The sequence below is a fragment of the Vicia villosa genome, unplaced genomic scaffold, assembly GCF_029867415.1.
Source record: "Vicia villosa cultivar HV-30 ecotype Madison, WI unplaced genomic scaffold, Vvil1.0 ctg.001280F_1_1, whole genome shotgun sequence".
NCBI classification, from domain to species: domain Eukaryota; kingdom Viridiplantae; phylum Streptophyta; class Magnoliopsida; order Fabales; family Fabaceae; genus Vicia; species Vicia villosa.
The window spans coordinates 149,825-173,753 of NW_026705557.1; the positions used below are offsets into that span (position 1 = coordinate 149,825).

The following is a 23,929-nucleotide window of genomic DNA, read 5'->3' on the forward strand; positions in this document are numbered from 1 at the left end:
GCAAGCTAGTAACCCATTTTTATTTGCAAGAAACTTTATGCTTTCAAAGTTGAAGTGTCCAAGATGCATGTGCCAAAGCCAATTATCATCAATAGCTACTGCTTTGTAACACATATTAGCATCATACTTGATGTTCATTGGAAATAGATGATTCCTTGACATGCTTGTCTTTGTTATAAGACTCATCTCTGCATCATTGACAGTGCAAGCTCTTTTGTTGAAGTTTAAATCATAGCCTTTCTCAGCAAGTTGTCCAATGGTTAAGAGATTCTGACATATACTAGGTACATATAATACATCAAAAAGATAATTCAAAGATCCACCCTTCAACTTGTTGGTGATATTTCTTTTTCCTAATATTTGAAGTTTTAAATTATCACCGAGTTTGACTATGCTATGAAAACTTTCATCTAAGTTGGAAAATTGTTCCTTATTCCCAATTAGATGGTTACTGCAACCAGTATCTAGCAACCATTGGTCATCGTGTTTATCGGCTACTACATGACACGTTGTAAACACCATTTTCATATCATCTTCTATTTTTGCAACTCGAGCATGGCTATCTCTAATATCACTTGATTTTGCACCACATTCTCGATCATAGTGACCATACTTTTTACAATTAATATATTGAATATGAGATTTGCATTCTGATTGAAAATGTTCGTACTTTTGACATTTGTGACATTGAATATTAGATTTATGTTTAAAAGAGTCATTACTTTATGCTTTGGCTTAAGTCGGTTTGAAGCTACCTTTGGAACTATTTCCTCTTTGAAAGTGGTTTGACCTTCTTTGCACATGCCCCTCATTTCTCACATTTGTTTGAGCCTTTAAAGCTTGCTCAAATGTGCCACTTGATCTCTCGTTCATCTGCATCTCACGTGATTCTAAAGATGCTTGCAAATCATTTAAAGTCATTGTGGTGACATCTTTTCCTTCTTTTTTATGTCATCATTGTTGGATTTTGTTTCATTGACTAGTTTGTCCATTTGTGAAAAATAGTCATGAATGCTTTCATCTCTTCCTTACTCCATTAGCTCAAATTGATGTTTTAATCCTTGCAACCTCGCCCGTTTAACTAAGTCAGCACCTTCATATATTTTAAGTAATATTTCCCTACCTTCCTTAGTTGTTTTGGCATGGAAAATTTTCTCAAAAACATATAGCTCCACAAATTGACATATCAAAATCAAAGCTTTTTCGTTGAGCTGACAATCTTTCTCAACTTGTTTCTCATTAACTTTTTCTTTATCTTTTTCATTTGGTTCAACAAAACATTTCTTCATAATTTTTCTATACCAGTTGGTTGCTAAACATAGCTCCATCAAACATTAAACATTTGATAAAATAACAGTAACTTTTGCATACAAAAAAATGGTGTATTCATTACTTTGATAAGTGATTAACTTGTATATCCAAAAAAAAAAAATACTTAATCATGCATTACAATTGGACTAGTATTGTTGACATGATGTGTACCAAATAAAACTTACATTGAATAAGATATGTAAGATTTCAATTTCCATATAATTACTATTGAATACCCTGCACCATTTTGGACAGGGGTTCCTGTCCCAAGGTGGGACTTATGTGTTTCTATCAAGAAAGCTTACAGTTACACATTTACAAATGTCATTTAATCAAAATAATGGACAGCCAGTGCAAGGCTCAATTACCAATCTAAGGTGAACTAAAATATTCAAACTCCCTAGAATCCCTGTTTGTATGCCCCATTTTCAGGGTTCAAGAATAAATAAATAGAACTGCCAGTTAGAAGTTTGTATTGTAGGGTTCTTATTTCTTGAGTTGAATTGGCAAAGTCGGATAGATCATAGATGAACTCCTTTAATGCAATTCAACAACATTAGTGGTTGTGGAGGTCACCTCTTGGTAAGAGCATCTCCAATGGTGCAACCCATTTTTGGGTTCTTTATGGGTCCCACTAGCCACATCATCTTAAAATAATTTTTATAATTTTTATTTTAATTGTATAATTCTAAAAAGTTGTTATTGGGCCCACAACTTTACCTCATAAACTAATTTGATTGGGTACCACAATTTTTTCATAGTTGCATTGTAATGCAATGGTACTATGATGTGGCATGTCTAGGTGGAGAACTTATTAGAAGGAACTACCATTGGAGATGGTCTAAGGCTAAATATCTTTTTTCTTCCAAATTCCAGTAGGAACACCATAGCATATAGGAGATGCCCCTGTTAAGAAGGGAAGCTTGCAAACATTACGCGCCTGGCCCATGAAAGCTCCAATTTTGGGTCTGTGGCTACAGTTGTTCTTAGGTGAATCACTCTCAGGCAATTCTCTTGATTTCTTCTTTGGGGCTTTTTTCTTTGCTCTACCCTTGCCGCCCTTCAAATTCATGGCCTCAGATTCTTCTGATTCTAAGTTGCACTGCAAGCATTGCATTGCAACTTCTGATCTTTCTTTCAACCAGGCATTAAACATAGCTTTGCCAAACCGATCTATATCCTTATCTGTTACCTCCCATAGATTGGCAACAATGGATGGAGAACCGGCCAACAAATATGACAGGGGAACACCTTGCGGTGCATAGCTCCCATGTAAAGTCAGTGAACCACTGCTGCACCCCATCAGAAGTGTGGCACCGCATTGTTGGAGTTTTAAAATGTTACGCGTGGAAATATATTGTACTCCTGTGAAGACAGATGCAATTCAATAAGATGGAATGACAATATAATATATGCATTATGTATTATTTTAGATTTTTTTTAGTCTTTACCGCTTCCATGCCCAAAATACATAAATAAATCGTGATTCTCCAATGCAGAAGCTAATTCTTCAACGGTGGGCTTAGAACCCGCCTTTCCCTGTAAAGTAACATGATAAGAAAAGAAGACGTAAATATTCACTGGACATAATAGACATAAATATTCTTGGCTATTCTTATCAATTTGAACAAATACATTACCTCAAGGTTTTGATCTCTGAAATAATTCTCAAATTCAATCTGAGTGCCACCAAGATCACCATCTGGATTTACTAAATAAAAAGCATCCAGAGGGTCTATATTAGGAAAGGGCGTCAAATTCTTGCCCACTTGTTCCCTATGGTTGTTGCCATTATCAAGAACAGCAGAGATGCTACTGACTGAAGGCATGCGGTAAATCTCCTGGTTCCTTAGAATGGGTAAATTTTCCCACGGGAGCATCTGTTGCAACAGTAGAGATTTGTTATTGAAGCCCGTATTAATTGATTAAAAGCACACAAGGCCACCAAAAATATATACAAATACAATCTGATTATATCTATTAAAAATACTACTATTTCAAATGTCAATTATCAAGCATATACAATCTGATTATATCTATTAAAAGTACTACTATTTCAAATGTCAATTATCAAGCATATACAATCTGATTATATCTATTAAAAATACTACTATTTCAAATGTCAATTATCAAGCATATGCATATTGATTATTGAAATATGAAACAAACAAAAGCTAATGCTCATTTCAACATAGAAGGATGAAATAAACTTAAAAAAGTATAAGCATTCTATTTCACAGTACCACTAAATGATGTATTCTTAATAATTTAAGAAGTAGAATTTAATGCTTCAAACTATTTCAAGACAACACAATAAGCATGTCAAGAACAATTGATTTACCTGCACGTCAGAATCCAACACAAGAATTACAGGCTCTCTATTCACAGGGTCATCCACTTCCAGCATATTTAAGGCTTCATTTAATAGTTCAAAAGCAACCTCTGATGAAACTAATTTGTTGGCTTCATTTAAAAAAATCCCACTCCTTGGTCCAGCACAATAGCCTCCTTTAGCAATGTAGCAGTCTTTCTTTGAGCATAGTTGTGAAATCAATGTCTTTCCTTCACTAATATATTTGGAGCCTCCAAGAACAATTCTAAGAATACCCTCATTTACATTCAACTTGCACTTAGATCTTAGATCATTCACAAGATTTTTAAGCACCGAGTCAAATTTTTTGCTATTTAACCATTCTCCAAGAAGCAAGCATTTCCATGAACCAAACCACAAATCTTCAAGGTTCCTGGTAAGATATGACAATTGCACAAGGAGAGATAACAATTAGTTTCTATTTTTTGTTGACAGAATAACAATTAGTTTCTTGAAGGTTAAAACTAATTCAACGCTGTCAATGATGCCAACGTGCATACTGCTGTTTTAAATTTTAAGTTTGCTAGTAATGAAAGTATAAAGTCCATAGTTGTTCAACTACGGAGAAAGGATACAAAATATGCAAGATACATTCTCAAATCAAAGTCTAGAAATTGATGAAATCGTACAGAAGTGGTGCACCTCAGAAATTTATCAAGACAATGATCAAGGTTTGTTCTTTGCTTCCACCATGATATCCTATTCTGCATTGTATCTTCAAAACGAGCCGTTGATGACAAGTAATTCTCTTTCAAAATGGTTTTGAAGGCTGGTGCAAGGTCATCAACCATTGTAAAACCCCATGGACAATGCCAGACTTTACTAGGATTCTGAAAGATTTCAAAAAGGTCTGAACCAGTACTGAGATCACCCTCATCTGACAAAGGTGGTAAGCAATTAGAAGTTACCTTGTCAAACTTCATGAATCCAGACTTTAATATGATGTACTATGTACCAAGAGTAGTTATATACCTTGTAAAACAGAATCCAGAGGCAATAACATCACAACAGGTTCAGTCTTAAAATTCAGCCGTGAAACCAACATCCAGGCTTGAACACATGCAGGATAAGGCAACAACTCCTTAAGTAAACTAGTATATTCCGGTTCTAGCAAACTTATACTGATGATAGTTGTGTGTGGAAGACCGACAAAAAACTTCTTCACATATTCTGCAAGATCTACAGTAGAATCAGGAGCAACCCTGCAACACGGAGAAACACACACAACACAGTATTGCTTCAGATTGTGCTTGAATTGATTCATTGCCTTATTATAAGTGACTTCATTGATGAAATAAGAACAATTGTTACCTGAGTGAATCAAATGTGACTTCATTGATGAAAGAAGATCCAGTAACATGTGGATCCTGAAATTGAAATTGATTAATTTAATGCGCTGTGCTTGCCATATACTCCCTTGGTCCCAAAATAACTGATTCGGTTGACTAATTCGCGCAAATTAAGAGAAATGTATAAATAAAAGAAAGAGAAATGTTTTTACTAAAATACTCTTATAATATATTAATGTATTCACTCTTATCATAAATACAAAGTGGAAGGTAATGAATGAGAGTACTATTTTGTATCTTAGGTAATGTTAGTCCTATTCAGTTAGTGATCACACACTCCCCTTTATGATCCTATCATGCAAAGTCTAGAGCCTCAAGTATTTGGTTTTATTTTTGTTCATGTCCATAAGCAACACCAAAGTAAATTGGATTATCGTGCAATCAAGTGTATTTTCTGGGTTTTCACATAAGAAAAGTCTGTGAAGTACTACCATCCTCCCACTTGTGGGAGTTTTGTCTCTATCATGATACCTTCCATGAACTCGTATCATTTGAGTCCTTGTAGCACACTTTAGGTGGAAACTGCACATGTTTGATGTCAAAATGTTTTTTTTTTTTTTGCATGGAGACTTAGAGGAGAGGATGCATATGCATATTCCTCAAATATTTGGTCTCACAGGTGGAACAAACAATGTGAGAAGATTGAGGAAGGCCTTATATGGGCGAAAGAAATCTACTAGAGCATACAATTGAGATGTTCACAAAAGTGATTGTGTGATTGGGCTGTAAAACAAAAGAGGTCACACACTTTTCCCTAAACATTCACAGTGAGAAAAACTAATTGAATTTCTTGTTATGTTGATGATGTCATTATCACATGAATATTATCACATAAAATAATCCAACAGAGAATATTGTACTAAGTTTCTTGAAGATACACCATGAAGGTCCTATGAAGTTGTTTTGTGATGATAAATTGGATATTAGTATTGCTCATAATCATGTTCAACAAGATAGAAAAAAAACGTCTTGAAATAGACTGACACTTCACCGAGCAGAAGTTGGATAGTGACTTGATTATTACAATCTACATTCTGTCAGGGCATCAACTAGAGGGCTCGGCAACAAAACTATTCAGTTAACGTATTTGCAAATAGGCATATACTGTGTACTATGTTAAGCATTGTATTCGGCCTATTAATCAGGTACGTTAGGTACATCATAGTCTATATAAGCAAGTTAGCGTATGTACACTTGACACAATATTGATAAACATTAAGACCTGTCATAACATCAACAAGAGACTGTACCTTGCATCTCCCAGTCAAATGTGAAAGAAACTGGTATGTAAGATGAGTTCCAATTGAAGCCTGGTGGAAGTATGAAGACCAATAATTTTCATCGAAAACTTTGCTAAAAGATGCCATTGAAAATTGTTCACTCGAGGAAGAAACCGTGTACACCACAGCAAGTAATTTTGACACCTGTTGCAGTATCATTACCAAAATTAAGATCATAAATTGTGAAAGAGCTCAAGTGATAAAATAATAGTAAAACCAAGGAAGAGATCAAAAAGCTAAGATTTGGAATTATTAAGCAACACGTCATGGATTCGCACGCCATAAAAAAGGATTGTTAAGCAACACATTGTGTGTTTGTACTTCATAAAACAACATGAATCATCAAGTTAATTTCTGACAACAAGTACACCACGACCTGTTATATCAAATTTCCAAGTTTTAAAATTTTGAATTTCTTTGAATTCTACAAAGTGGATAACTTTTTACTTACCCCCTATGTAGGTTGCTATATCAGAAGCTTCTACTTAACTTTTGTTGATATTTGTAAATATATAGTGTTAATAATATTTGTATATAGAATAGTCCCACATCGACTATATCATATAATTAGTTGTAATCTCTCTATATATAATAAAGTCTCCGTAGTGCTTTACAAAACACACGGTTTATTCAAATGTCTCTTAGTCTCTCGTATTTCAACATGGTATCAGAGCCTCGTTTAAGATCCGGTGGGCCACCTTCTATGGTTTCCGCTATCGGGCCACCCACCATTTATTTCCACGCTCCAGTTGTCTAGTCCTGGGCGTGAGGGGGTGTGTTAAGAGTCCCACATCGGACAATATATGGCCTGAACATGTCCTTATAAGTGGGGGGCAATCCTCACCCTACAAGCCGGTTTTGTAGAGTTGAGTTAGGCCCAACCACACTTCTTAACATGGTATCAGAGCCTATTGAGAGACAATCTTTACCGTGTTTTACCCGGTTGACCCACTGTCGTCCGGTGAGAAATTTTTTGGCAAACCGTGTCATAACTCCGGTTTGCCTTCCATACACTGCCGTGACTCATTTCGGCATCTGTTTTCAAATTTCTCCGGTCGCCGCCGCCATTCGTTGTTGCTGCTATTGTTTCTTGCAACCTTCCGGCTAACTAACCTTACCGGCAGAAACGTCTCCAGCGATTCGGTCGATCCCGACGATTTTTCCATCGCCCCACTTGCCACCGTGCAACTGTTCCAGATCTGATACTCATGGCTACTCAGAACTTTACGCCAAACTACGATGATTTTCTCAAGTGGTATCAAAATTATCAGAACTCAGATTATACTGCTTCGATTGCACACACTGGTAATTCATCTGCTTGCCTTTCTCAATCATCTTCTCTTGGATCCTGGGTCCTTGATTCTGGTGCGTCTGATCATGTTACTGGTAATAAAAATCTTTTCACTTCCCTTTCTACCTCGGGTTTCTTACCTACTATAACTTCTGCCAATGTCGCTTTATGGTCTTAAGCAATCTCCGAGAGCTTGGTTTGGCAGATTCAGCACTGTCGTACAACAGTTTAGTATGGTCCGTAGTGAAGCTGATCATTCTGTGTTTTATCGTCACTCTACCCAAGGGTGTGTCTATCTTATTGTATATGTGGATGATATTGTCATAACTGGCAGTGATCAGCAGGGAATACTCCAGTTAAAACAACATCTCTCGAATCAATTTCAGACAAAAGATCTTGGTAAACTCCGCTATTTCTTGGGTATTGAGGTAGCCCAATCTAAAGATGGTTTGGTGATTTCTCAGCGGAAATATGCTATGGATATTTTGGAAGAAACAGGTTTGTTGAACGCTAAACCAGCTGATACTCCTATGGATCCAAGTGTCAAACTCCTACCCAATCAGGGGGAGCCCCTATCTGACTCGGGAAGATATAGGAGATTGGTTGGAAAGTTGAATTATCTCACAGTCACTCGTCCGGACATTTCTTTTGCAGTTAGTGTGGTAAGCCAATTCTTAAATTCTCCTTGCCAAGAACACATGGATGCTGTTGTCCGAATTCTGAGATACATCAAACGTGCTCCGGGAAAAGGCCTCGTGTATGAAGATAAAGGACATACTCAGATAGTTGGATACTCCGATGCTGATTGGGCAGGGTCACCCATTGATAGACGATCCACCTCTGGGTATTGTGTACTTGTTGGAGGAAACCTTATATCTTGGAAAAGTAAGAAACAAAATGTAGTTGCAAGATCAAGCGCCGAGGCAGAGTATAGGGCCATGGCAATGGCAACATGTGAACTCATTTGGTTAAAACAGTTGCTCAAAGAACTTCAAATTGAAGAAGCAAGACCAATGACACTTGTTTGTGATAATCAAGCTGCATTGCATATTGCTTCAAATCCAGTCTTCCATGAGAGGACCAAACATATTGAGATAGACTGTCACTTTGTCAGAGAGAAGATTGAATCAGGCGACATTGTCACAAGCTTTGTCAACTCCAATGATCAATTAGCAGATGTGTTTACAAAATCTTTACGAAGTCCCAGAACTAATTATATATGTGGCAAGCTTGGTGCATTTGACTTATATGCTCAAGCTTGAGGGGGAGTGTTGATATTTGTAAATATATAGTGTTAATAATATTTGTATATAGAATAGTCCCACATCGACTATATCATATAATTAGTTGTAATCTCTCTATATATAATAAAGTCTCCGTAGTGCTTTACAAAACACACGGTTTATTCAAATGTCTCTTAGTCTCTCGTATTTCAACAACTTTCAATTCTAAATAAGGAAGAGGGTACATATTTGATATTTGAGCCTTGCACATTCGGGATGTGGATTTCAATTAGCATAATAGAAAGTTGTAGAAATCCAAGAGTTACATTCTTCAGATTTAGTTTTGTTTTATTTAGCTTTAAAAGTTGTCAAGACAGGTATCAACATATGAGGTGTTCATAATTACGAGATTATAGCCAGTTATTATAAAAATTAAACAAATCATGCGAAATTGTCACAAAATAATAACATGAAGATAGAGAATACGACCTTTTGAAAAACTATGGGAACCTCACGAGAGAGTACAAAAGCTACAATCAGCCAAGAAACGATGTCTTCAAACTTGATGTGAGATAGATTACAAAAAATGTTCCTGTAAGGAAAAACCAAAATGCCCCAAGTCTATAAAAGTTAGTTATCAAATTTTATGTTCCCAAAGCAGCAAATATAACAAATTTTATAAACATAACTCATAGGGAGAAACTATTGTAAGAATATTGGAAAGTTGGAAAGCAATACAAGATTTCCACAAGGGCATAAGGGATTTGGAAGAGCAGGAAAAAAACTCGACTTAGAAAACAATATTTTTGCTACAATTTTCAGGTGCTTTTTTTATCGGAATATCATTGGATAAATGCCTGATAAAAATTGCCAACTTTTATCTACTACAACATAGATGACACTCCTAGTAAAGCAAACACGTTTATCTTGATGACAAACATACAGCTTAAAAGCCATATTCAGAAGACGCAAACATTTTCTGAAAGCATGTCAAAAAGTATAGTAAACCAGTCATATATTATTGCTGAAATGACAGGCCAGGCACTGTCAGAATGTTTTGGATGCCAAAACCTACCTTGTAAACTTGGAATGATAGCATTTCAAAGAATACCAACATATGCTATAAACTATCTCTGCGCGCTCAATGGCGAATACATCTCCTGGTATCTCCTTAGCAACCAATTGGTGAAAAGAATCTAGAGGAATTGATGAAAAACTGTGGCAGAATGTGTTTCTGCCAAACAGAAGCGACATGCTTTTTAGAAGAATTTTCTGTGCTTCATCGTTTTGACCAGGATATGCAAAACACTTCACTGCAGATGAACATTTATATTAGAAAAAGGAAAGGCAAAAAATTTATTCCATATATTTGGATTGGTGGTATAAAGTGGATTCGAGTAAAATGACATAACATTCAATTTTTTTTAAATCTAACTATATTCCATTTCATTCAAGCTTAATCTGGTGAAGTTACAGATAATGCTTAAAAATTATGAATGTGTTACCATTCTATTCATTAGGTGCAAATGACAACAGCACAATCATGCATTTACACAAGACAAAAAATGTGAAATGGTACACATACCTACTCGAGTGAGAAGCTTCATTGAAAGTTTCCTGCGAACAAACTCCCATTTGAGAATAATAAAGTCATTCAACAATCCAGATTTCACAACTTCAGACGGAAGGTAGTTCCAACACTTCATTTTAGACAAAATGCATGATATTGCACACTTAGAAGAAATGCTGCAACCTGTCTCCATTGAAATTGACTCTCTCCGACTAAGCATGTCAGACTGGTCTGAAATTTGGTTACCTTCCTCATTTTCATTGACTTCTAACTTCCTAGAAATGTTAGCATGCTGGTTCTGTATAGATCGATATCTGGAACGAGTTAACCTTGGTTTATTCTCAACTACTATGGTTGGTTCTTTTGATATAACCTTGGCAGAATTTTTAGACTTTCTACTTTGTTTGGGTTCAATCTTGATTACTGGCCCTACTTTAGTACATTTAGTTACATCTTCACCAGCTTCATTCATTATAGAGCAAGTACAAGTCTTTCCAGCAGCACATTTTGCATCTGTTGCAGTTGCATAACCATTGTCTTCAGGACAACTCAGAGGGTTTTTCCATTCAGAAAGAGTTAATTTATTCAGAGCTGATGTGTACCAATTTTTTGCAGTCTCTTCAGAAACACCCTCTTCACGAGCGTTAAATTTACTTTGACACAAATCTCCAAGATACCCGTGAAGAGTAACTTCAAGTATTAATTTACACTTTGAGCAACAAAATGGTGTGCTGTTATCATTCAAAATCTGCTGGGCACATAGAAGTTCCTTTTCTGCCAAATCCCAAAGTCTTTTCCTAAGGTATAGTTTTCCTAGCAATTCAAAGCAAAAAAATGGCAAATTAATTGTACACTAAAAATAGAGAACAAAACCTATCAATACAATGGGGGAATAAGGCTACAAGTAACTTACACACCTAAGAGGGAAGAGAAAGCAACAATAAACAATGGCAACTGAAGCGAACAGGATATTGCTTTCCCCCATCGAATATAGGTTTCAGCCTCAATTGCATCTCCAATAATTTCATAGATGACTCCTATCTGCATGTATATATGGCATTGAAATGAAGTCCATAAAAAGCTTCTCTACAAATACTATAAGTCCATATATGATAGGATGACAAGATATAAGCCAAACCTGGAGAGTGCTCTCAAGGTAACACTGCATAATTTTCCAAGGACTCAGATAATTGTCTTTTGAGTCCCATGATATCGAATCAAATAGAAAAACCTCCCTGACAGCTGATTTGCCAACTTCAATTTTATCAACACCATCCATAAGATTCTTCGAAAAATCAACTTTTATATTATTCTCTTCATTATCCTTCTGAAAAATGTGTCTAAACTTCACTTTGAAGAGTTGGGCATGTAATCTGTGGGCTTCTTTTGCAAATGAAAGAGCCTAATAAGTAATAAGTAAAAAAGACAAGAAATACTATAAGTCAGGAAACAAGGCAAGGGCAAAGAAATGTAAAACAAAACAAAATCATGACATTCATTGATACGTCATCTGTAAATGCCCATAAAAAACACACAGCTTTGAAGTTTAAAACATTAGGGTAGAAAAAACTCAGAAGATCGTTAGGGTAGAAAAAACATTGACAAGTTCAACCCGGTTTTGGCTGACTAGAAAGGAAAAAACAGAGAAGTTTAAAATCCATCACCGACACTGCAATCTCGCACACAAAAAGCGGCACTTATGACAAATATGAGACATGCTTCAAATAGCAATGGTATAGTTAAGTTAAAGGGGTGATGATCAGTATTGCCAGGACTAAAATCAAAAACATTGTTACTTACCTCTATTAACTTCCCATTTGCAATGAGTCTTTCGCACAAATCACTATAAAGATATCCAGCAAGAAAAGTGCAATGACTCGGAACAGGATCCTAGGAGAAGATTAACAGAGAATGGAGTGATGAGCTTAAATAAAATAAAGGTGTAAATATAAATTAACGATGTGCTATTCCAAAAAAAAAAAAACATGATAAATTATGTCTAAGAAGGGCCATACATTTGAAATCAGTTTGAGTGCAGCTTTCTGAACTTCGTCAATTGTGATTTCTACTTGAAAAGAGCTACTGTGGTCACAAGAACTCCTATGAGAGCTTGCAAACAAAAAAGAGAAATTTTGTTGAAACCCTATTAATGAGGATTGGTTTCCCTTAAGATTATGCAACCAAAAATTAATATTTGAAAGATCGCTAAACTCATCCAATGAATTCAGGATGAAAGCCTCATTCACAGGCGAAACACATAGCGCGTGACTAAGCCTCCTACTTTCCCACAATAAGGTCAACCACTTCTCCACTGGGACACTCTTCAATTTGAACATTCTGATCAACAGCTGGTAAGCATTATTGAAGAGTTTCATGAAACCCTGAAGAGATGTTGAAACCAAAATACTCTCACTCCATGTATCTTATGCAAAAACTACATAAACCAATAATACTTAAGAAGAAAAACAGACCTTCAAGTGTAATAAATCGATTATGTTATAGAGTAAAATCATTATACGGTCAGACAATGCAGAACATCCTCCCTCTTCAAAGCAATCCAGGCAAGAAATGTCCAACCATAAATCCAAAGCAGCCTTAACATCTTCAAAAATTTGCTGCTTAATGCACAATCAAAGATAGGTTTGTTTGATTAATAATAAAATGATTACGGAGAGTTATGAGAATTTTAAAATACTTCAAAATTGTAAGAAAACTTAAAGAAATGAGAATAAAAAATACATCAATGAAGTTGCCAAATCCCTCAACATTTATGTAAGGAAAACCAAGAAAACTGACAATTGTGACATCATCAGTTAAATTCACTGCCCCGGAAAAAAAGTTAGAAACAGTCTCTAATGACAAAGTGGAAAAAATCATCATGTGTTTAGTACCTTTGAACAAGGTTCAGCTTCCTGGGTACACAGTGCTCGTAGACAATATGCCTCACACAATTGATGATAAACAGGAATTGCTTCGGAACACATTTCACCAGGAATATCCTTCTGCGGAAGTGGACTTCATATTAATGATCTACACATTCTCATATAAAAAGCTAAACAGAAAATAGTGGTTAGATAGTTGAAGGAGCTTACCATAATGACGATTGCTTCTGACAAACAATGAATGCAGTCTCGGACACCATCTATGCCGGAAAATCTTAATGCCTTTCCCTTTCTGACTAGAGTGTGTGCCTTTTGAAAACAGCTAATTGGTGTGGTATATATATTTTGAAGGAGGATGTTCGTGACATTCAGTTGCATTTTCTGACAAAATTCAGGGTATTTATCACTCATCTCCTCGTAGGCAGTAAGTTCCTAAACAGACAAGGAGGAAAAGATACACAAAGACAAAAGGTCTAATAAACATCAAATGCATAGCAGGATAATTGTGATGAAGTATCTATTCAAAGGAAATGTCTACAATGTGGCTGAACCTGCTCTAAGATTGTGCCAATGTTCCTCTTTGACAATTCTGTAGAAGATGACAATAGATTGTACAAGCTAGGGGGATCAACTTTGTCATCAACATCCGTAACACGTCTGCATTCAATCTACATGCATACAATATGATATAATAATCAATAGGAAGAAGCAAACTTAAAATGTAACTGTTGAAAACAAAATTTAAATGCTTTGTAATGCTACCTTCACCCACTTCTTCACCACGGGTATAGGAGCTGGAATCTTCTCATACAGATCGCTAACAGTAGACCAGTTTTTAAGAGTCTCAATCAATTTCTTCCCTATCTTAAGATTGTTGGTTTCGTAAAGAAAATCTAAAAGCAAGGCACTTCTTGTGTAAGCATCCATTACAAACTCTTTCAAAATATCTTCTGACAGATTACCATAGTGGCATTTAATACAGAGCCATGATACTTTACAGCACAAGTTTAGAACCTTTGAAGCCTGTATACCAGAACAAAAGTAACTTAGCAAAAGATACAAAATTCATAATACATACTTTTAGTCACAACTTACTCACATTGTCATTGTTCAACCACAATCTAAATACTTGAACTTATTTAATTTTGCAAAGTCATGATCAATAGAAAGAATACAGCAGTCTTGCAGGAGTGGAGGTGTTTTGCTCCTAGTTTAAGCACTCTTACTTTTATTCTCTCTTTTTAATAGTGCAGATTTCTGTTTTTATTTCATAATATTTTGTTTCTATTTCCTAAAATTTCTCCTTGATTCAAGGAAGAATACTAATTGTATTCTCCCTGTTTAAACCAGGCTTTGGCTGAGGAATAAACATAACAGCATTCACCCTATTTATTTCTATATGGGGTTGGAGAAAGCTATGTTAATCTCAAATAGCATTGCAAAGCACCAACTCCCTAAAATGCTAGACGGCGGGATAGCTATTATTGCAAAGGCTAAAAATCAATGCACAAAGTAAACACAAATACTCAAAAATAGAAAAATAAGCAGCTAAAGAGACTATCATGCTCAATAGTTAAAGAACCTATAGTATAGAGCAATAAAACTTAAGAAGAGAAAAACATAATAGAATTGAACTAAAAGTAGGAAGAACAGAACGACTGTTTGTGAGCAAGAACATAATAGAATGAAAAACTGAACATTACTCTTAAAAGGGTTTGGATTGAAATTTATACCCTTAAGAAAGACAGCAGTTTAAAAGAAAGAATTTGAGAAATTGATCCTAGAAACTCTAATAGAGGATGCAATAGTGGTTTGCGATCGCAACAACCGTTATGCTGAAAGAAAAAATAGGCACTTACTGGAGGTGGCTAGAGCATTACGTTTTTCAAATAAAGTATCAAAATATGTGGGGTGAAGTGAAGCAATTGTGTAATCAAATAAAGTACCCTAGCTAATTAACAAGGTGGCTTCCAAAGTCCTCAAATTTCAAACTCCAAATCATATTTTCAAATGCCTTCCAAAGTCCTTAATTTCAAACTCTAATTCATATTTCCAAAGAATGTTTTAATGTTACTCATGGTTCAACTGATTTGATTTTAAGAAAAATTTGGTTGCACAGCTTTTGTCCATGAACATAAGAATCTTGGCAAACCTGAACGATGTGCTATAAAATGTGTTTTTGTTGGGTACTTTCCAACCCATAAGGAGCATATATGTTTGATCCAAAAAGTAATAAAATGTAGGTCACCGAGATGTCACATGCTTGGAAAAAGAAATCTTTTTTTGATGATACTCATCTTCGGGGGGAGAACTTAGAGAAAGATTCCTTTTTGGATCAATTGAAAGGTATAAAACTCACTTGGTGACTAAGGGTTTTGGTCAGAGATATTTGAAGGTCAGTCCTAGAAAGGGCCTAACTTTTAAGAGCACTAATTAGAGAAATGTGTTTATCTTCCCTAAGGCAGACTAGGCAGGTTCAATCACAAACATAAGGTCAACTCCTGGATATTGTACATGTGTCGGGGATAATCTTGTGGCATGGATAAGTAAAAAACAAGGAGTTGTGGTAGTTCAGAAGTCGGGTTTATGGTTATGGCTCAAGGTATTTGAAAAGGAATATGGGTTTACATAATCCTGGAGAAACTGAAGAATATTAATTGTGATCTCTCTAGTTAAACCAAGCTGAGGAATAACATAATTACATTCACTCTATTTTATTCTATATATGCTACTTTTCAATTTATTTTTCTTAAACAATGATTATGGGTCTCTACTTAAGTTATATTCTATTTGTTGTTCGACTTATTCTCTTGACTGTGTTGTTTCCTTCATTAAAGATTATATCTTCTGTTAGGACTAGAGTTCAAGTTGGATGATCGTCATCTATGTTGTTAATCTCGGAAAGCGGCGCGGCGCGGTCAACCCAAAAAATGGGAGCGGCGCGGAAGCGGGGAGCGGTGCGGCGCTATTTGACTTTTTTTATTTTTTTATTTTTTAATTAATATATATTTTATATACAAAATAAAAAAAATAAAAATAAAAAACAAGGGGTTCAAATAATAGTGATGAGTGGTGTTTAGAAAATGAAGCAACTACTTTTGGACTTGTGGCCCAAAAACCATAAAAAAAGAGTAAAAAGAAAACTTGAGCCCATCATTCTCAGTTAAACCCTAATTTATAAGCATGAGTGAGAAACGTACAGTGGCAAAAGCGCCGCTGCAAGTAAAGAAAAAGAAAACACGTTCTCTCTCCTTGCCATTGCCATGACTGCTATCTGTTTCACTGTTCGTTGGAAAGCTTTTTCAGTATCACAAGATCAGAATCGACGATTTTTCTTCTCTCTTATCTCTCTCGATCTGTTTTACGGCTATGCTCTCTTCTCTCTCTGCTCTCTCGCCACCTGAAACCACGAAAATGGAAAAGCGGCCGCTCTGAACCGCTCCAGGACCCGATTTCGCGGCCGCTCAAGCCGCTTTGGGCCGCTTCACCCTTTCGCGCTATACCGGTACCACCGGAAGCGGCCTCACCGGATTTTCCGCATCGCGCCGCGATAGCGGCCGCTCCAGCCGCTTTTAACAACATAGATCGTCATGCAGATTTAGTGGAGGACTTTCATCTTCTCATCCACGACAAAACATAGTTGGGACATCCTGGTCTTGCCAAGACATACAAAAGATGTTGAGTATTCAAAATTGTCTACCTTGTCTCATGAGCCATGTCAATTTGAAAAATATTCTTGTAGTTTTTTTTCTTGTTGTACCTATTGATAAGGCATGGCCACTTTTGCTTAGCTTCACTCTAACTTATAATTAATATGGTATCCTAATACACACGCTCGCGCCAAGGACTAAAAATTTGGAGCACACAAAAATGTGGATGGAAGAATTCAGCATACTGTCATGCCTTGTACTAGAAACCTAAACTACTAGCAAAATGCAGATGACACAACAACAAATATAGGATGGGGTTTTATCCCATCTCAATAGAATTCAGCCCAACACAATCTCAAGAAGTGAGGACGGCCAAATACTTAAAGGGACAAACTTGGCCTCGTGTCTAGTTAATGAGATCGAGGGATCTCAACAGGTACAAAGCACAAGACTGGTTCATTGGATAACCTATAACTTCATTCTTACAACTCACGTCTTATAACTTATGCTTCAGCTAGGAGTAGTGTGCACCTTTAGTACAATGTAGAGTTAGACGCATTTCAACCTAATAGAGACCACGAATGCATACCCAGAGAATATTTAGGCCAAATGCTAATCAATTTAGTCATGGAGCAAAGATATGGAGAGTTTATTCTAGAAGAAAATAGGGGAAAGGTGGAAATTTGATATAGGAGGACGTTGTTATCCCATGTGAAGAGGTGATGTTGTCAAAAACAGTATAACAGGCAGGTTATTAGGGAGGGGGGGGAGAGAGAGTAGTCAGATAGTTATATTTTAGAATTTTCTTTCATCCACATAGTATTTGGTAGCTTTGAGAGCTGAGAAATATCTTCATTTTGTTCAATTTTTTTAGTATTCAAATATAGTAGTATGTTTCTTCAAAGAATTGTGACCCTTGTTTTCATATTACTATTCAGAGACTTATTTTCAAGATTCAATTTCATTTTTCAACCACATTGCACCCCCATTGGCCTTTCATATAAGCCACTTGTGGGTCCTTACTAAATACCTGAAGTTTTTAGGCCAAGCTGTTAAGTTAACATAATATTGAATTTGATGATTTGAATTACTTGAGAGAAATTACTCTCAGCCTTCTTACTCATAACCAAGTGATTACACTCAAATCTACAACTAAATCCCTTGATCATAGGAATAAAACTAACAAACCTAATCATAGAGATATTTACTAACAAACTATAATTTAAACCTATTACATATCTTAACACTCCCACTCAAGATAAAGCATACTAAGATTTTAAGCTTGTTACATATATACCCTTTAAAATAGAAGATCAAACCAAACCAAACAAACCAATATCACAATAACACTGAATTTTCAGACAACGTCCAAACAAGGACGCATCGATATTGGGTCAAATAATGTTCTTTGCTTGAAACAACCAACTTAAGAGTGTGATTGGTGATAACGAATCAACATTGACAATAGTTGGACAACTTAACTACAAAAAAAGAAAAAAAAATAACTTTCATTTGTGACTTGTGATTGGTGCCAACGATTCAACCTTGATTTTGATTAGGCGAAGGGACTGCCTGATACTATTGGAGAGCCTTCCATTACAGACAAAATTGAGAAAAGGCAAAGAGCATTGTGTGCCAAAAGTGACATGGACAGATGATCATCGGACAACTTGGAACTGACTGTAAGACTTAACATATGACCACATATACCCCCACCCCCCCACCCACACCCACACACATAGATGTTGCTAACCAACAACCTCAAATAAAAAGATCCGCAAAACTGGACCAATGAGAAATGCGCTAACAAGATATAGTGAAACACTACAAAACATAATAAATGAGCAGTGTACAAAGACGCGCAACAGTGAAAATATTGTGACCAAGGACCTAAATTATTGAACAGACATACATTGGGATGCAATCACAGTGACAAAGGACCAAAACACTATGGAGAAGCTACCAGGGCACGTTCACAACCATTAAAAAAACCTATGAAACAGCAAAGAAACCTGGAGGACGCCCCTTAAACGTGAAACCGACAGACTGGAAGAGGTCTCAACTAAACTAGGAAGGCAACAAACTAGGAAGGCGAGACGAGTTTAACAGGACCAGTGGCGACCTTGTCAGAGATCTGGAAGGGGGGGCATGGTCTCAAAGCGGCAGTTGTACTAATGGCCGCAGAAATGTGTGTGGCAGCGCATGGGATAGAGGTTGACGGAGGTGTTTCGGGGACTAACAAACTCTGAAGAATCTGATGGTCGCCATGTTGTCAGATGCGGAAGTTGAATTTCTATGAAGGCAGCAGCAGCAGCAACCCCCAATTGTTAGACATCCAACATCCAAACTGAAAATAAACTTGGTTTGGCCTTGATGGTGGCTAAACCTAGAGACAAAGAACTATGATTCCGAACCTCACTCGAAAAAGAGAAAACTATTATTATATTCCCAAGCGTTGGGAACTCGACATCGGAATAGTGATAAGATAGTTCAAGGAGGATCGAACCAAACTCTTATACCATGTTAAATTAGATGATTTGAATTGCTTGAGAGAAATTATTCACAACCTTGGCGTGAGGGGGTGTGTTAATGTTAAGAGTATCACATCAGACAATATAAAGCCTGAAAATATGTTTGTGAGTGGGGACAATCTTTGCCTTACATACCTTACAAATCAGTTTTGGAGGGATGAGTTAGGCCCAAACCCACACATTCTAAGAATGATTTTTTTTTTTATTTAGATTGAGTCTATGTATCCTATAAATATGAATTAGTTTTGATTTTGTATCAAGTCAACAGTTATTATCAATAATTTCTAATCTGAGGGATATTTAAAAAAAATCCCAACACATTTAATAATATCTTGTTATGCCGTTTTTATTTAAATACATTAACGGTTTTACAATCAAATCTACAACTAAATCCCTTGATTATAAGAATAAAACCAACAAACCTAATCATAGAGATATTTACTCAACAAACTATAATTTAAACCTAATACCTATCTTAACAATAATGAACCAAATAAGATACTTGTAATGGTTCTATCTATATTACACGGCATACTTCATTTTTGACAAGTCTGTTTCTCTTACTGATGACTAATGGCTCCTACCAGGAGCTCAAATGTTTGTTGAAATATTTTAAAAAGCAAGTGAATGATGTTTTCATGAGATATTTCATTGCATGGAAGATTTCAAGTAAAAAACAGAATGGAATACCTCTTCTGGTTGCTTGTTTTTGTAGAAAAACAAAGCAGTATTAAAGAGACAACTAATTATGTATTTTAACCCTTCTATATCAATCCATTTGCTAGCAATGACATGCTTAATCAATTGTGTGCTTTCCTGAAAGAGGCAAAGAACAGTAGTTTTTATCAGACACGACTGAATAGCTTTCTGCAAGCATTTAAGAAATTCAATAAAATATTTTTGGTGGGAAAAATATTATAGTAGAAAATTAGAAAACGATAACACTTAGACAGCACTTCATTATACTAAGGAGAACCTGGAGTTTACGATTGGTTTTGAAGGAAAGAGTGAAAGCTGCCAAAGTAAAGCAGGGCATTGTTCTACTCTTTTCGGCAAATCCATCATCATTCTTTTCAAATGTAAAACTGTAGTAAGAAAGAAGTGGAATTTAGATATTTATCATTACAAATAGTACAAGATGAAAATTGAAATTAACAGAAGCAATAATCTTTCAAACTTGTTGAGATATCTTGTAAATAAACAGTAGACAAAATAATATGTTCTTAGAAACTACTCAAGAGTTAATGTGACGGGTGAAAATTATGATATAAAAGAGAGCAAACCCAAATATAAAACAAATGACAAAAGGAATGGAAACTATTTTCTTCCATAAAATCAAAATAATAACCGACAGAGAATCAAATGGAAAGACATATAAGCTGATCGTGAAAAACTCTACGTCACCAAAATAATTTGAATAGTGACAAGTATACCTTGGACTATAAAGAATAAATTGACAAAGGGCATGAAATGCATCTTCAACAGTGGAAAGCATAGTCATAGTAGAAGCATCGGTCTTTTCAGTAAGTAGCTGTTTCCTTTCTGAATTTACTGATTTAGCAAGCGGTAGGCATAGAAACTCCAATGCCTCTACATAAAATGATTGGTAAGTAATAAAGACCTTGCAATCGGAAGCTGACTGTGTACATGTGTGGCCATCAAATTGTTGGTCTTCAACACTAGGTGAGATACAACTACTTCTGCTGCAAATATGAAAGGAACCGAGCAAAGGTGGTGAACTCTGTAGTATTTTCTTATTTTCAAGTAAAGTTCCCAGGAAACATTCAAATTTTGTGGTGCCAGAAGAGGATACAAGACCTTCAGCTCTAGACTTCAACTTACAGCTAACAAGGAGTAACCCAGCAGCATAAAGCCTCAGTATTGAATTAAGGGGTTTCATAACCTGCCAAAATTCCAAATTACTTCAATCAAAGCGGAATACAAAAGCTTGAAACAGCTGCACAAATAAAAACTACAAAAAAGGCACACTGAATAAAAAACCTGTTTATAATGTTCTGCTGTTTTGTTCAAATATGCTGCAAACGTATGACAAAAACTTGCATTTGCAGTCTGGCATTTAATGACACAATAATATACAAGTTCAATAAACTCGATTCCGGCGTTTCCCTCTTCAACCTGGAACGATAAATATAATAGAATAATATAAAATCAAGAACTCCAACAAGAAAATACCAACATTGGCGTTTAGATGTAAAACAAACTAAATTAGCAACTAAAAAGTGGACGTAGACACACAAAACTTGTCAAATGAACAAAATCAGCTTGTAATTCTTTGAAGTAAGACTTTTAATTCTTCAAAGTAAGATTAGTGCAATAACAATAAAAACTCAAATACTGGGTGGTAACTTAAATGGTGATATGCATCATAGGGCATAATAGCTAGGTCGGGTAGCTTTGTATGATTACTTGTACCAATGCTCTAACAAATTGAATTTAACGGCCTTCAATTGAATGGAATTAAGAACAAACGGCATCACTAAATTAGCAAATTTTGATCCAAAATCACCAAGTTCTAGACATAGAATTTCATACACATTCTTACCTTCTTTTCACAAGCAAAACAATCCAGTATATCCATGATATACAACAATTTATTCTCATCCAGCGTGAAAAGTATGGAGCACATCTTTTGGGCAATCTGCATTCAAAATTTCACCAGCATGGTTAGTGAAATGTTTATTGAAAAACATAACTGAAAGTAAATAACTAGTTTACCTTTAACAATTGATCTTTAAATGAAGATTTTGCATACTCAATCAATGTCGTTCGGCACAAAGTGATCGCCAAATCTTTATCAGCAGATGACGCCTTATCAAGGAAACTTAAAGCACATTTACCCAAGTGATATGCTAACGCCTTGTGAAATTTCTCATATGAATTAGAATCCAACCCCCTGAAACAGTATTGAATAGATTTTACCAGTCTCGTAGCATACAAAATAGACAATTGTTGCAAATTAAGTGAAAGTGAAAGCAACCAAAGAATAAAAACATCGACCTACCCAAGCCACGGGCTTACTTCATCCCTCAAATGAAGCACCCTTCCGAAGCAACCATCATCATTAACGGAAGCCATTGATGCACACTTCACTAAACTCACAACAACATCAACAACCAACGAGGATAACTCCTTATCAACAGCACCACCTTTATCAATTTCAGGAAGAATCTTCTTCCCCTTGCTCTTCCCTTCGCGAAGCCTCTCTAAAAGCTTAATCCCTTCAGCTTCAGCCTCGCGGAACCGACTACAAGCCTCATAGCAATGTATCAATCGAAGTCTCAGGAAATGGATAGTTAACGGCTTCGAATCCAATTGAGAACACACTGCTTCTAAACAATTCAAACAGAGAGTATAAACTTGGAACAACTCGCGGATTAAGACCTCGTCGGAATTTGAAACCTCTGGAATACGTTTGGGGAGAATCGATAACGAGCTGTTGATGAATGGTACGAAACGTTTCGCTAATGTTCGAATTAGGGTTTTGTCATTCTGAGAAGATTTAATATCGGAAAAAGGACGGAGATATTCGGAGATTAGGGCGTAGATACCTGGAGAATCGGAGGTTTTCAGCTTAGAGATGAGAGAAGCTTCGATTGGAGAAGCCATGGAGAGAGAGAGAGAGAGAGAGAGAGAGAGAGAGAGAGAGAGAGAGAGAGAGAGAGAGAGAGAGAGAGAGAGAGAGAGAGAGAGAGAGTAAATGCGATTTATGAAGTGATGAAATGTGAATTGGAAAATGAAAGTGTGTGTGTCAGTGTGAGCTTAGTTTTGAAGGCGCCAATACAACCCTTTTCGGTTTGCAATTTTATTTCAAAAAAATGCAAGATGAATAATACAACGGCATATTTATTTAGTGGGATCATTGGAATTTTGAAAAAGTTATGTAAAATTGTTCAATTACTTGTTTAATTTAATAGTATTTTTTGTTAATTTAATAGTATTTTTTGTTAATTTAAAATCTTATAATATTAAAAATTTGTTATAAATTTACATGCGTATTATAATATTAAAAATAGACAAAATACTCTTTTTAATCCTTTAACTTTACTTTGGGCTCCAATTTAGTCCCTTAATTTTTAAAATATTCAAATAAATCTTTTAATTAATAAAATATAGGGGTGTTCGCGGGCCGGTTTGGTTCGGTTTTGAGAGAATCCGATACCCAAACCGATTAAAATTAAATGGATTGGTTTGGATTGGATTTATAAATTTTTGCGATAAAGCCCAAACCGAACCGATCCGAGAAACAACGGATTGGTTTGGGTTGGATTGATCGGGTAGATAAAAATTGCAAAAATATTTTTAAAAAATAACTTATTTACAAAAATTAATTTTTCATAATATTATAAAAAATATAATATTAATAGTGTTCAAATTTAAATATTATACTACAAATTTTTCTCTAATAGATTCAAAAATATCTCACAAAAATAATATCTAAGATTAAGACTTT

General features: G+C 35.6%; 1 protein-coding gene across 1 annotated transcript; it reads right to left on the reverse strand.

The window, feature by feature from the left end:
- Window positions 1-1,377: 1,377 nt before the first annotated feature.
- LOC131634316 (separase-like) lies at window positions 1,378-23,142 on the reverse strand. Its single transcript, XM_058904972.1, has 27 exons — window positions 22,481-23,142; window positions 22,195-22,372; window positions 22,022-22,117; window positions 21,460-21,594; window positions 20,892-21,361; window positions 20,435-20,543; window positions 20,149-20,274; window positions 14,040-14,300; window positions 13,829-13,945; window positions 13,488-13,709; window positions 13,287-13,397; window positions 12,867-13,010; window positions 12,411-12,776; window positions 12,196-12,285; window positions 11,534-11,797; window positions 11,313-11,436; window positions 10,411-11,208; window positions 9,901-10,138; window positions 9,315-9,417; window positions 6,282-6,455; window positions 4,994-5,049; window positions 4,655-4,884; window positions 4,325-4,559; window positions 3,653-4,055; window positions 2,952-3,191; window positions 2,763-2,850; window positions 1,378-2,676 (listed from the first exon to the last, which is right to left on the reverse strand). Exons 1-27 carry the CDS (start codon window positions 23,083-23,085, stop codon window positions 2,159-2,161), a joined length of 6,501 nt encoding a protein of 2,166 aa, XP_058760955.1. The 5' UTR covers window positions 23,086-23,142; the 3' UTR covers window positions 1,378-2,158.
- Between the last annotated feature and the right edge of the window lie 787 nt (window positions 23,143-23,929).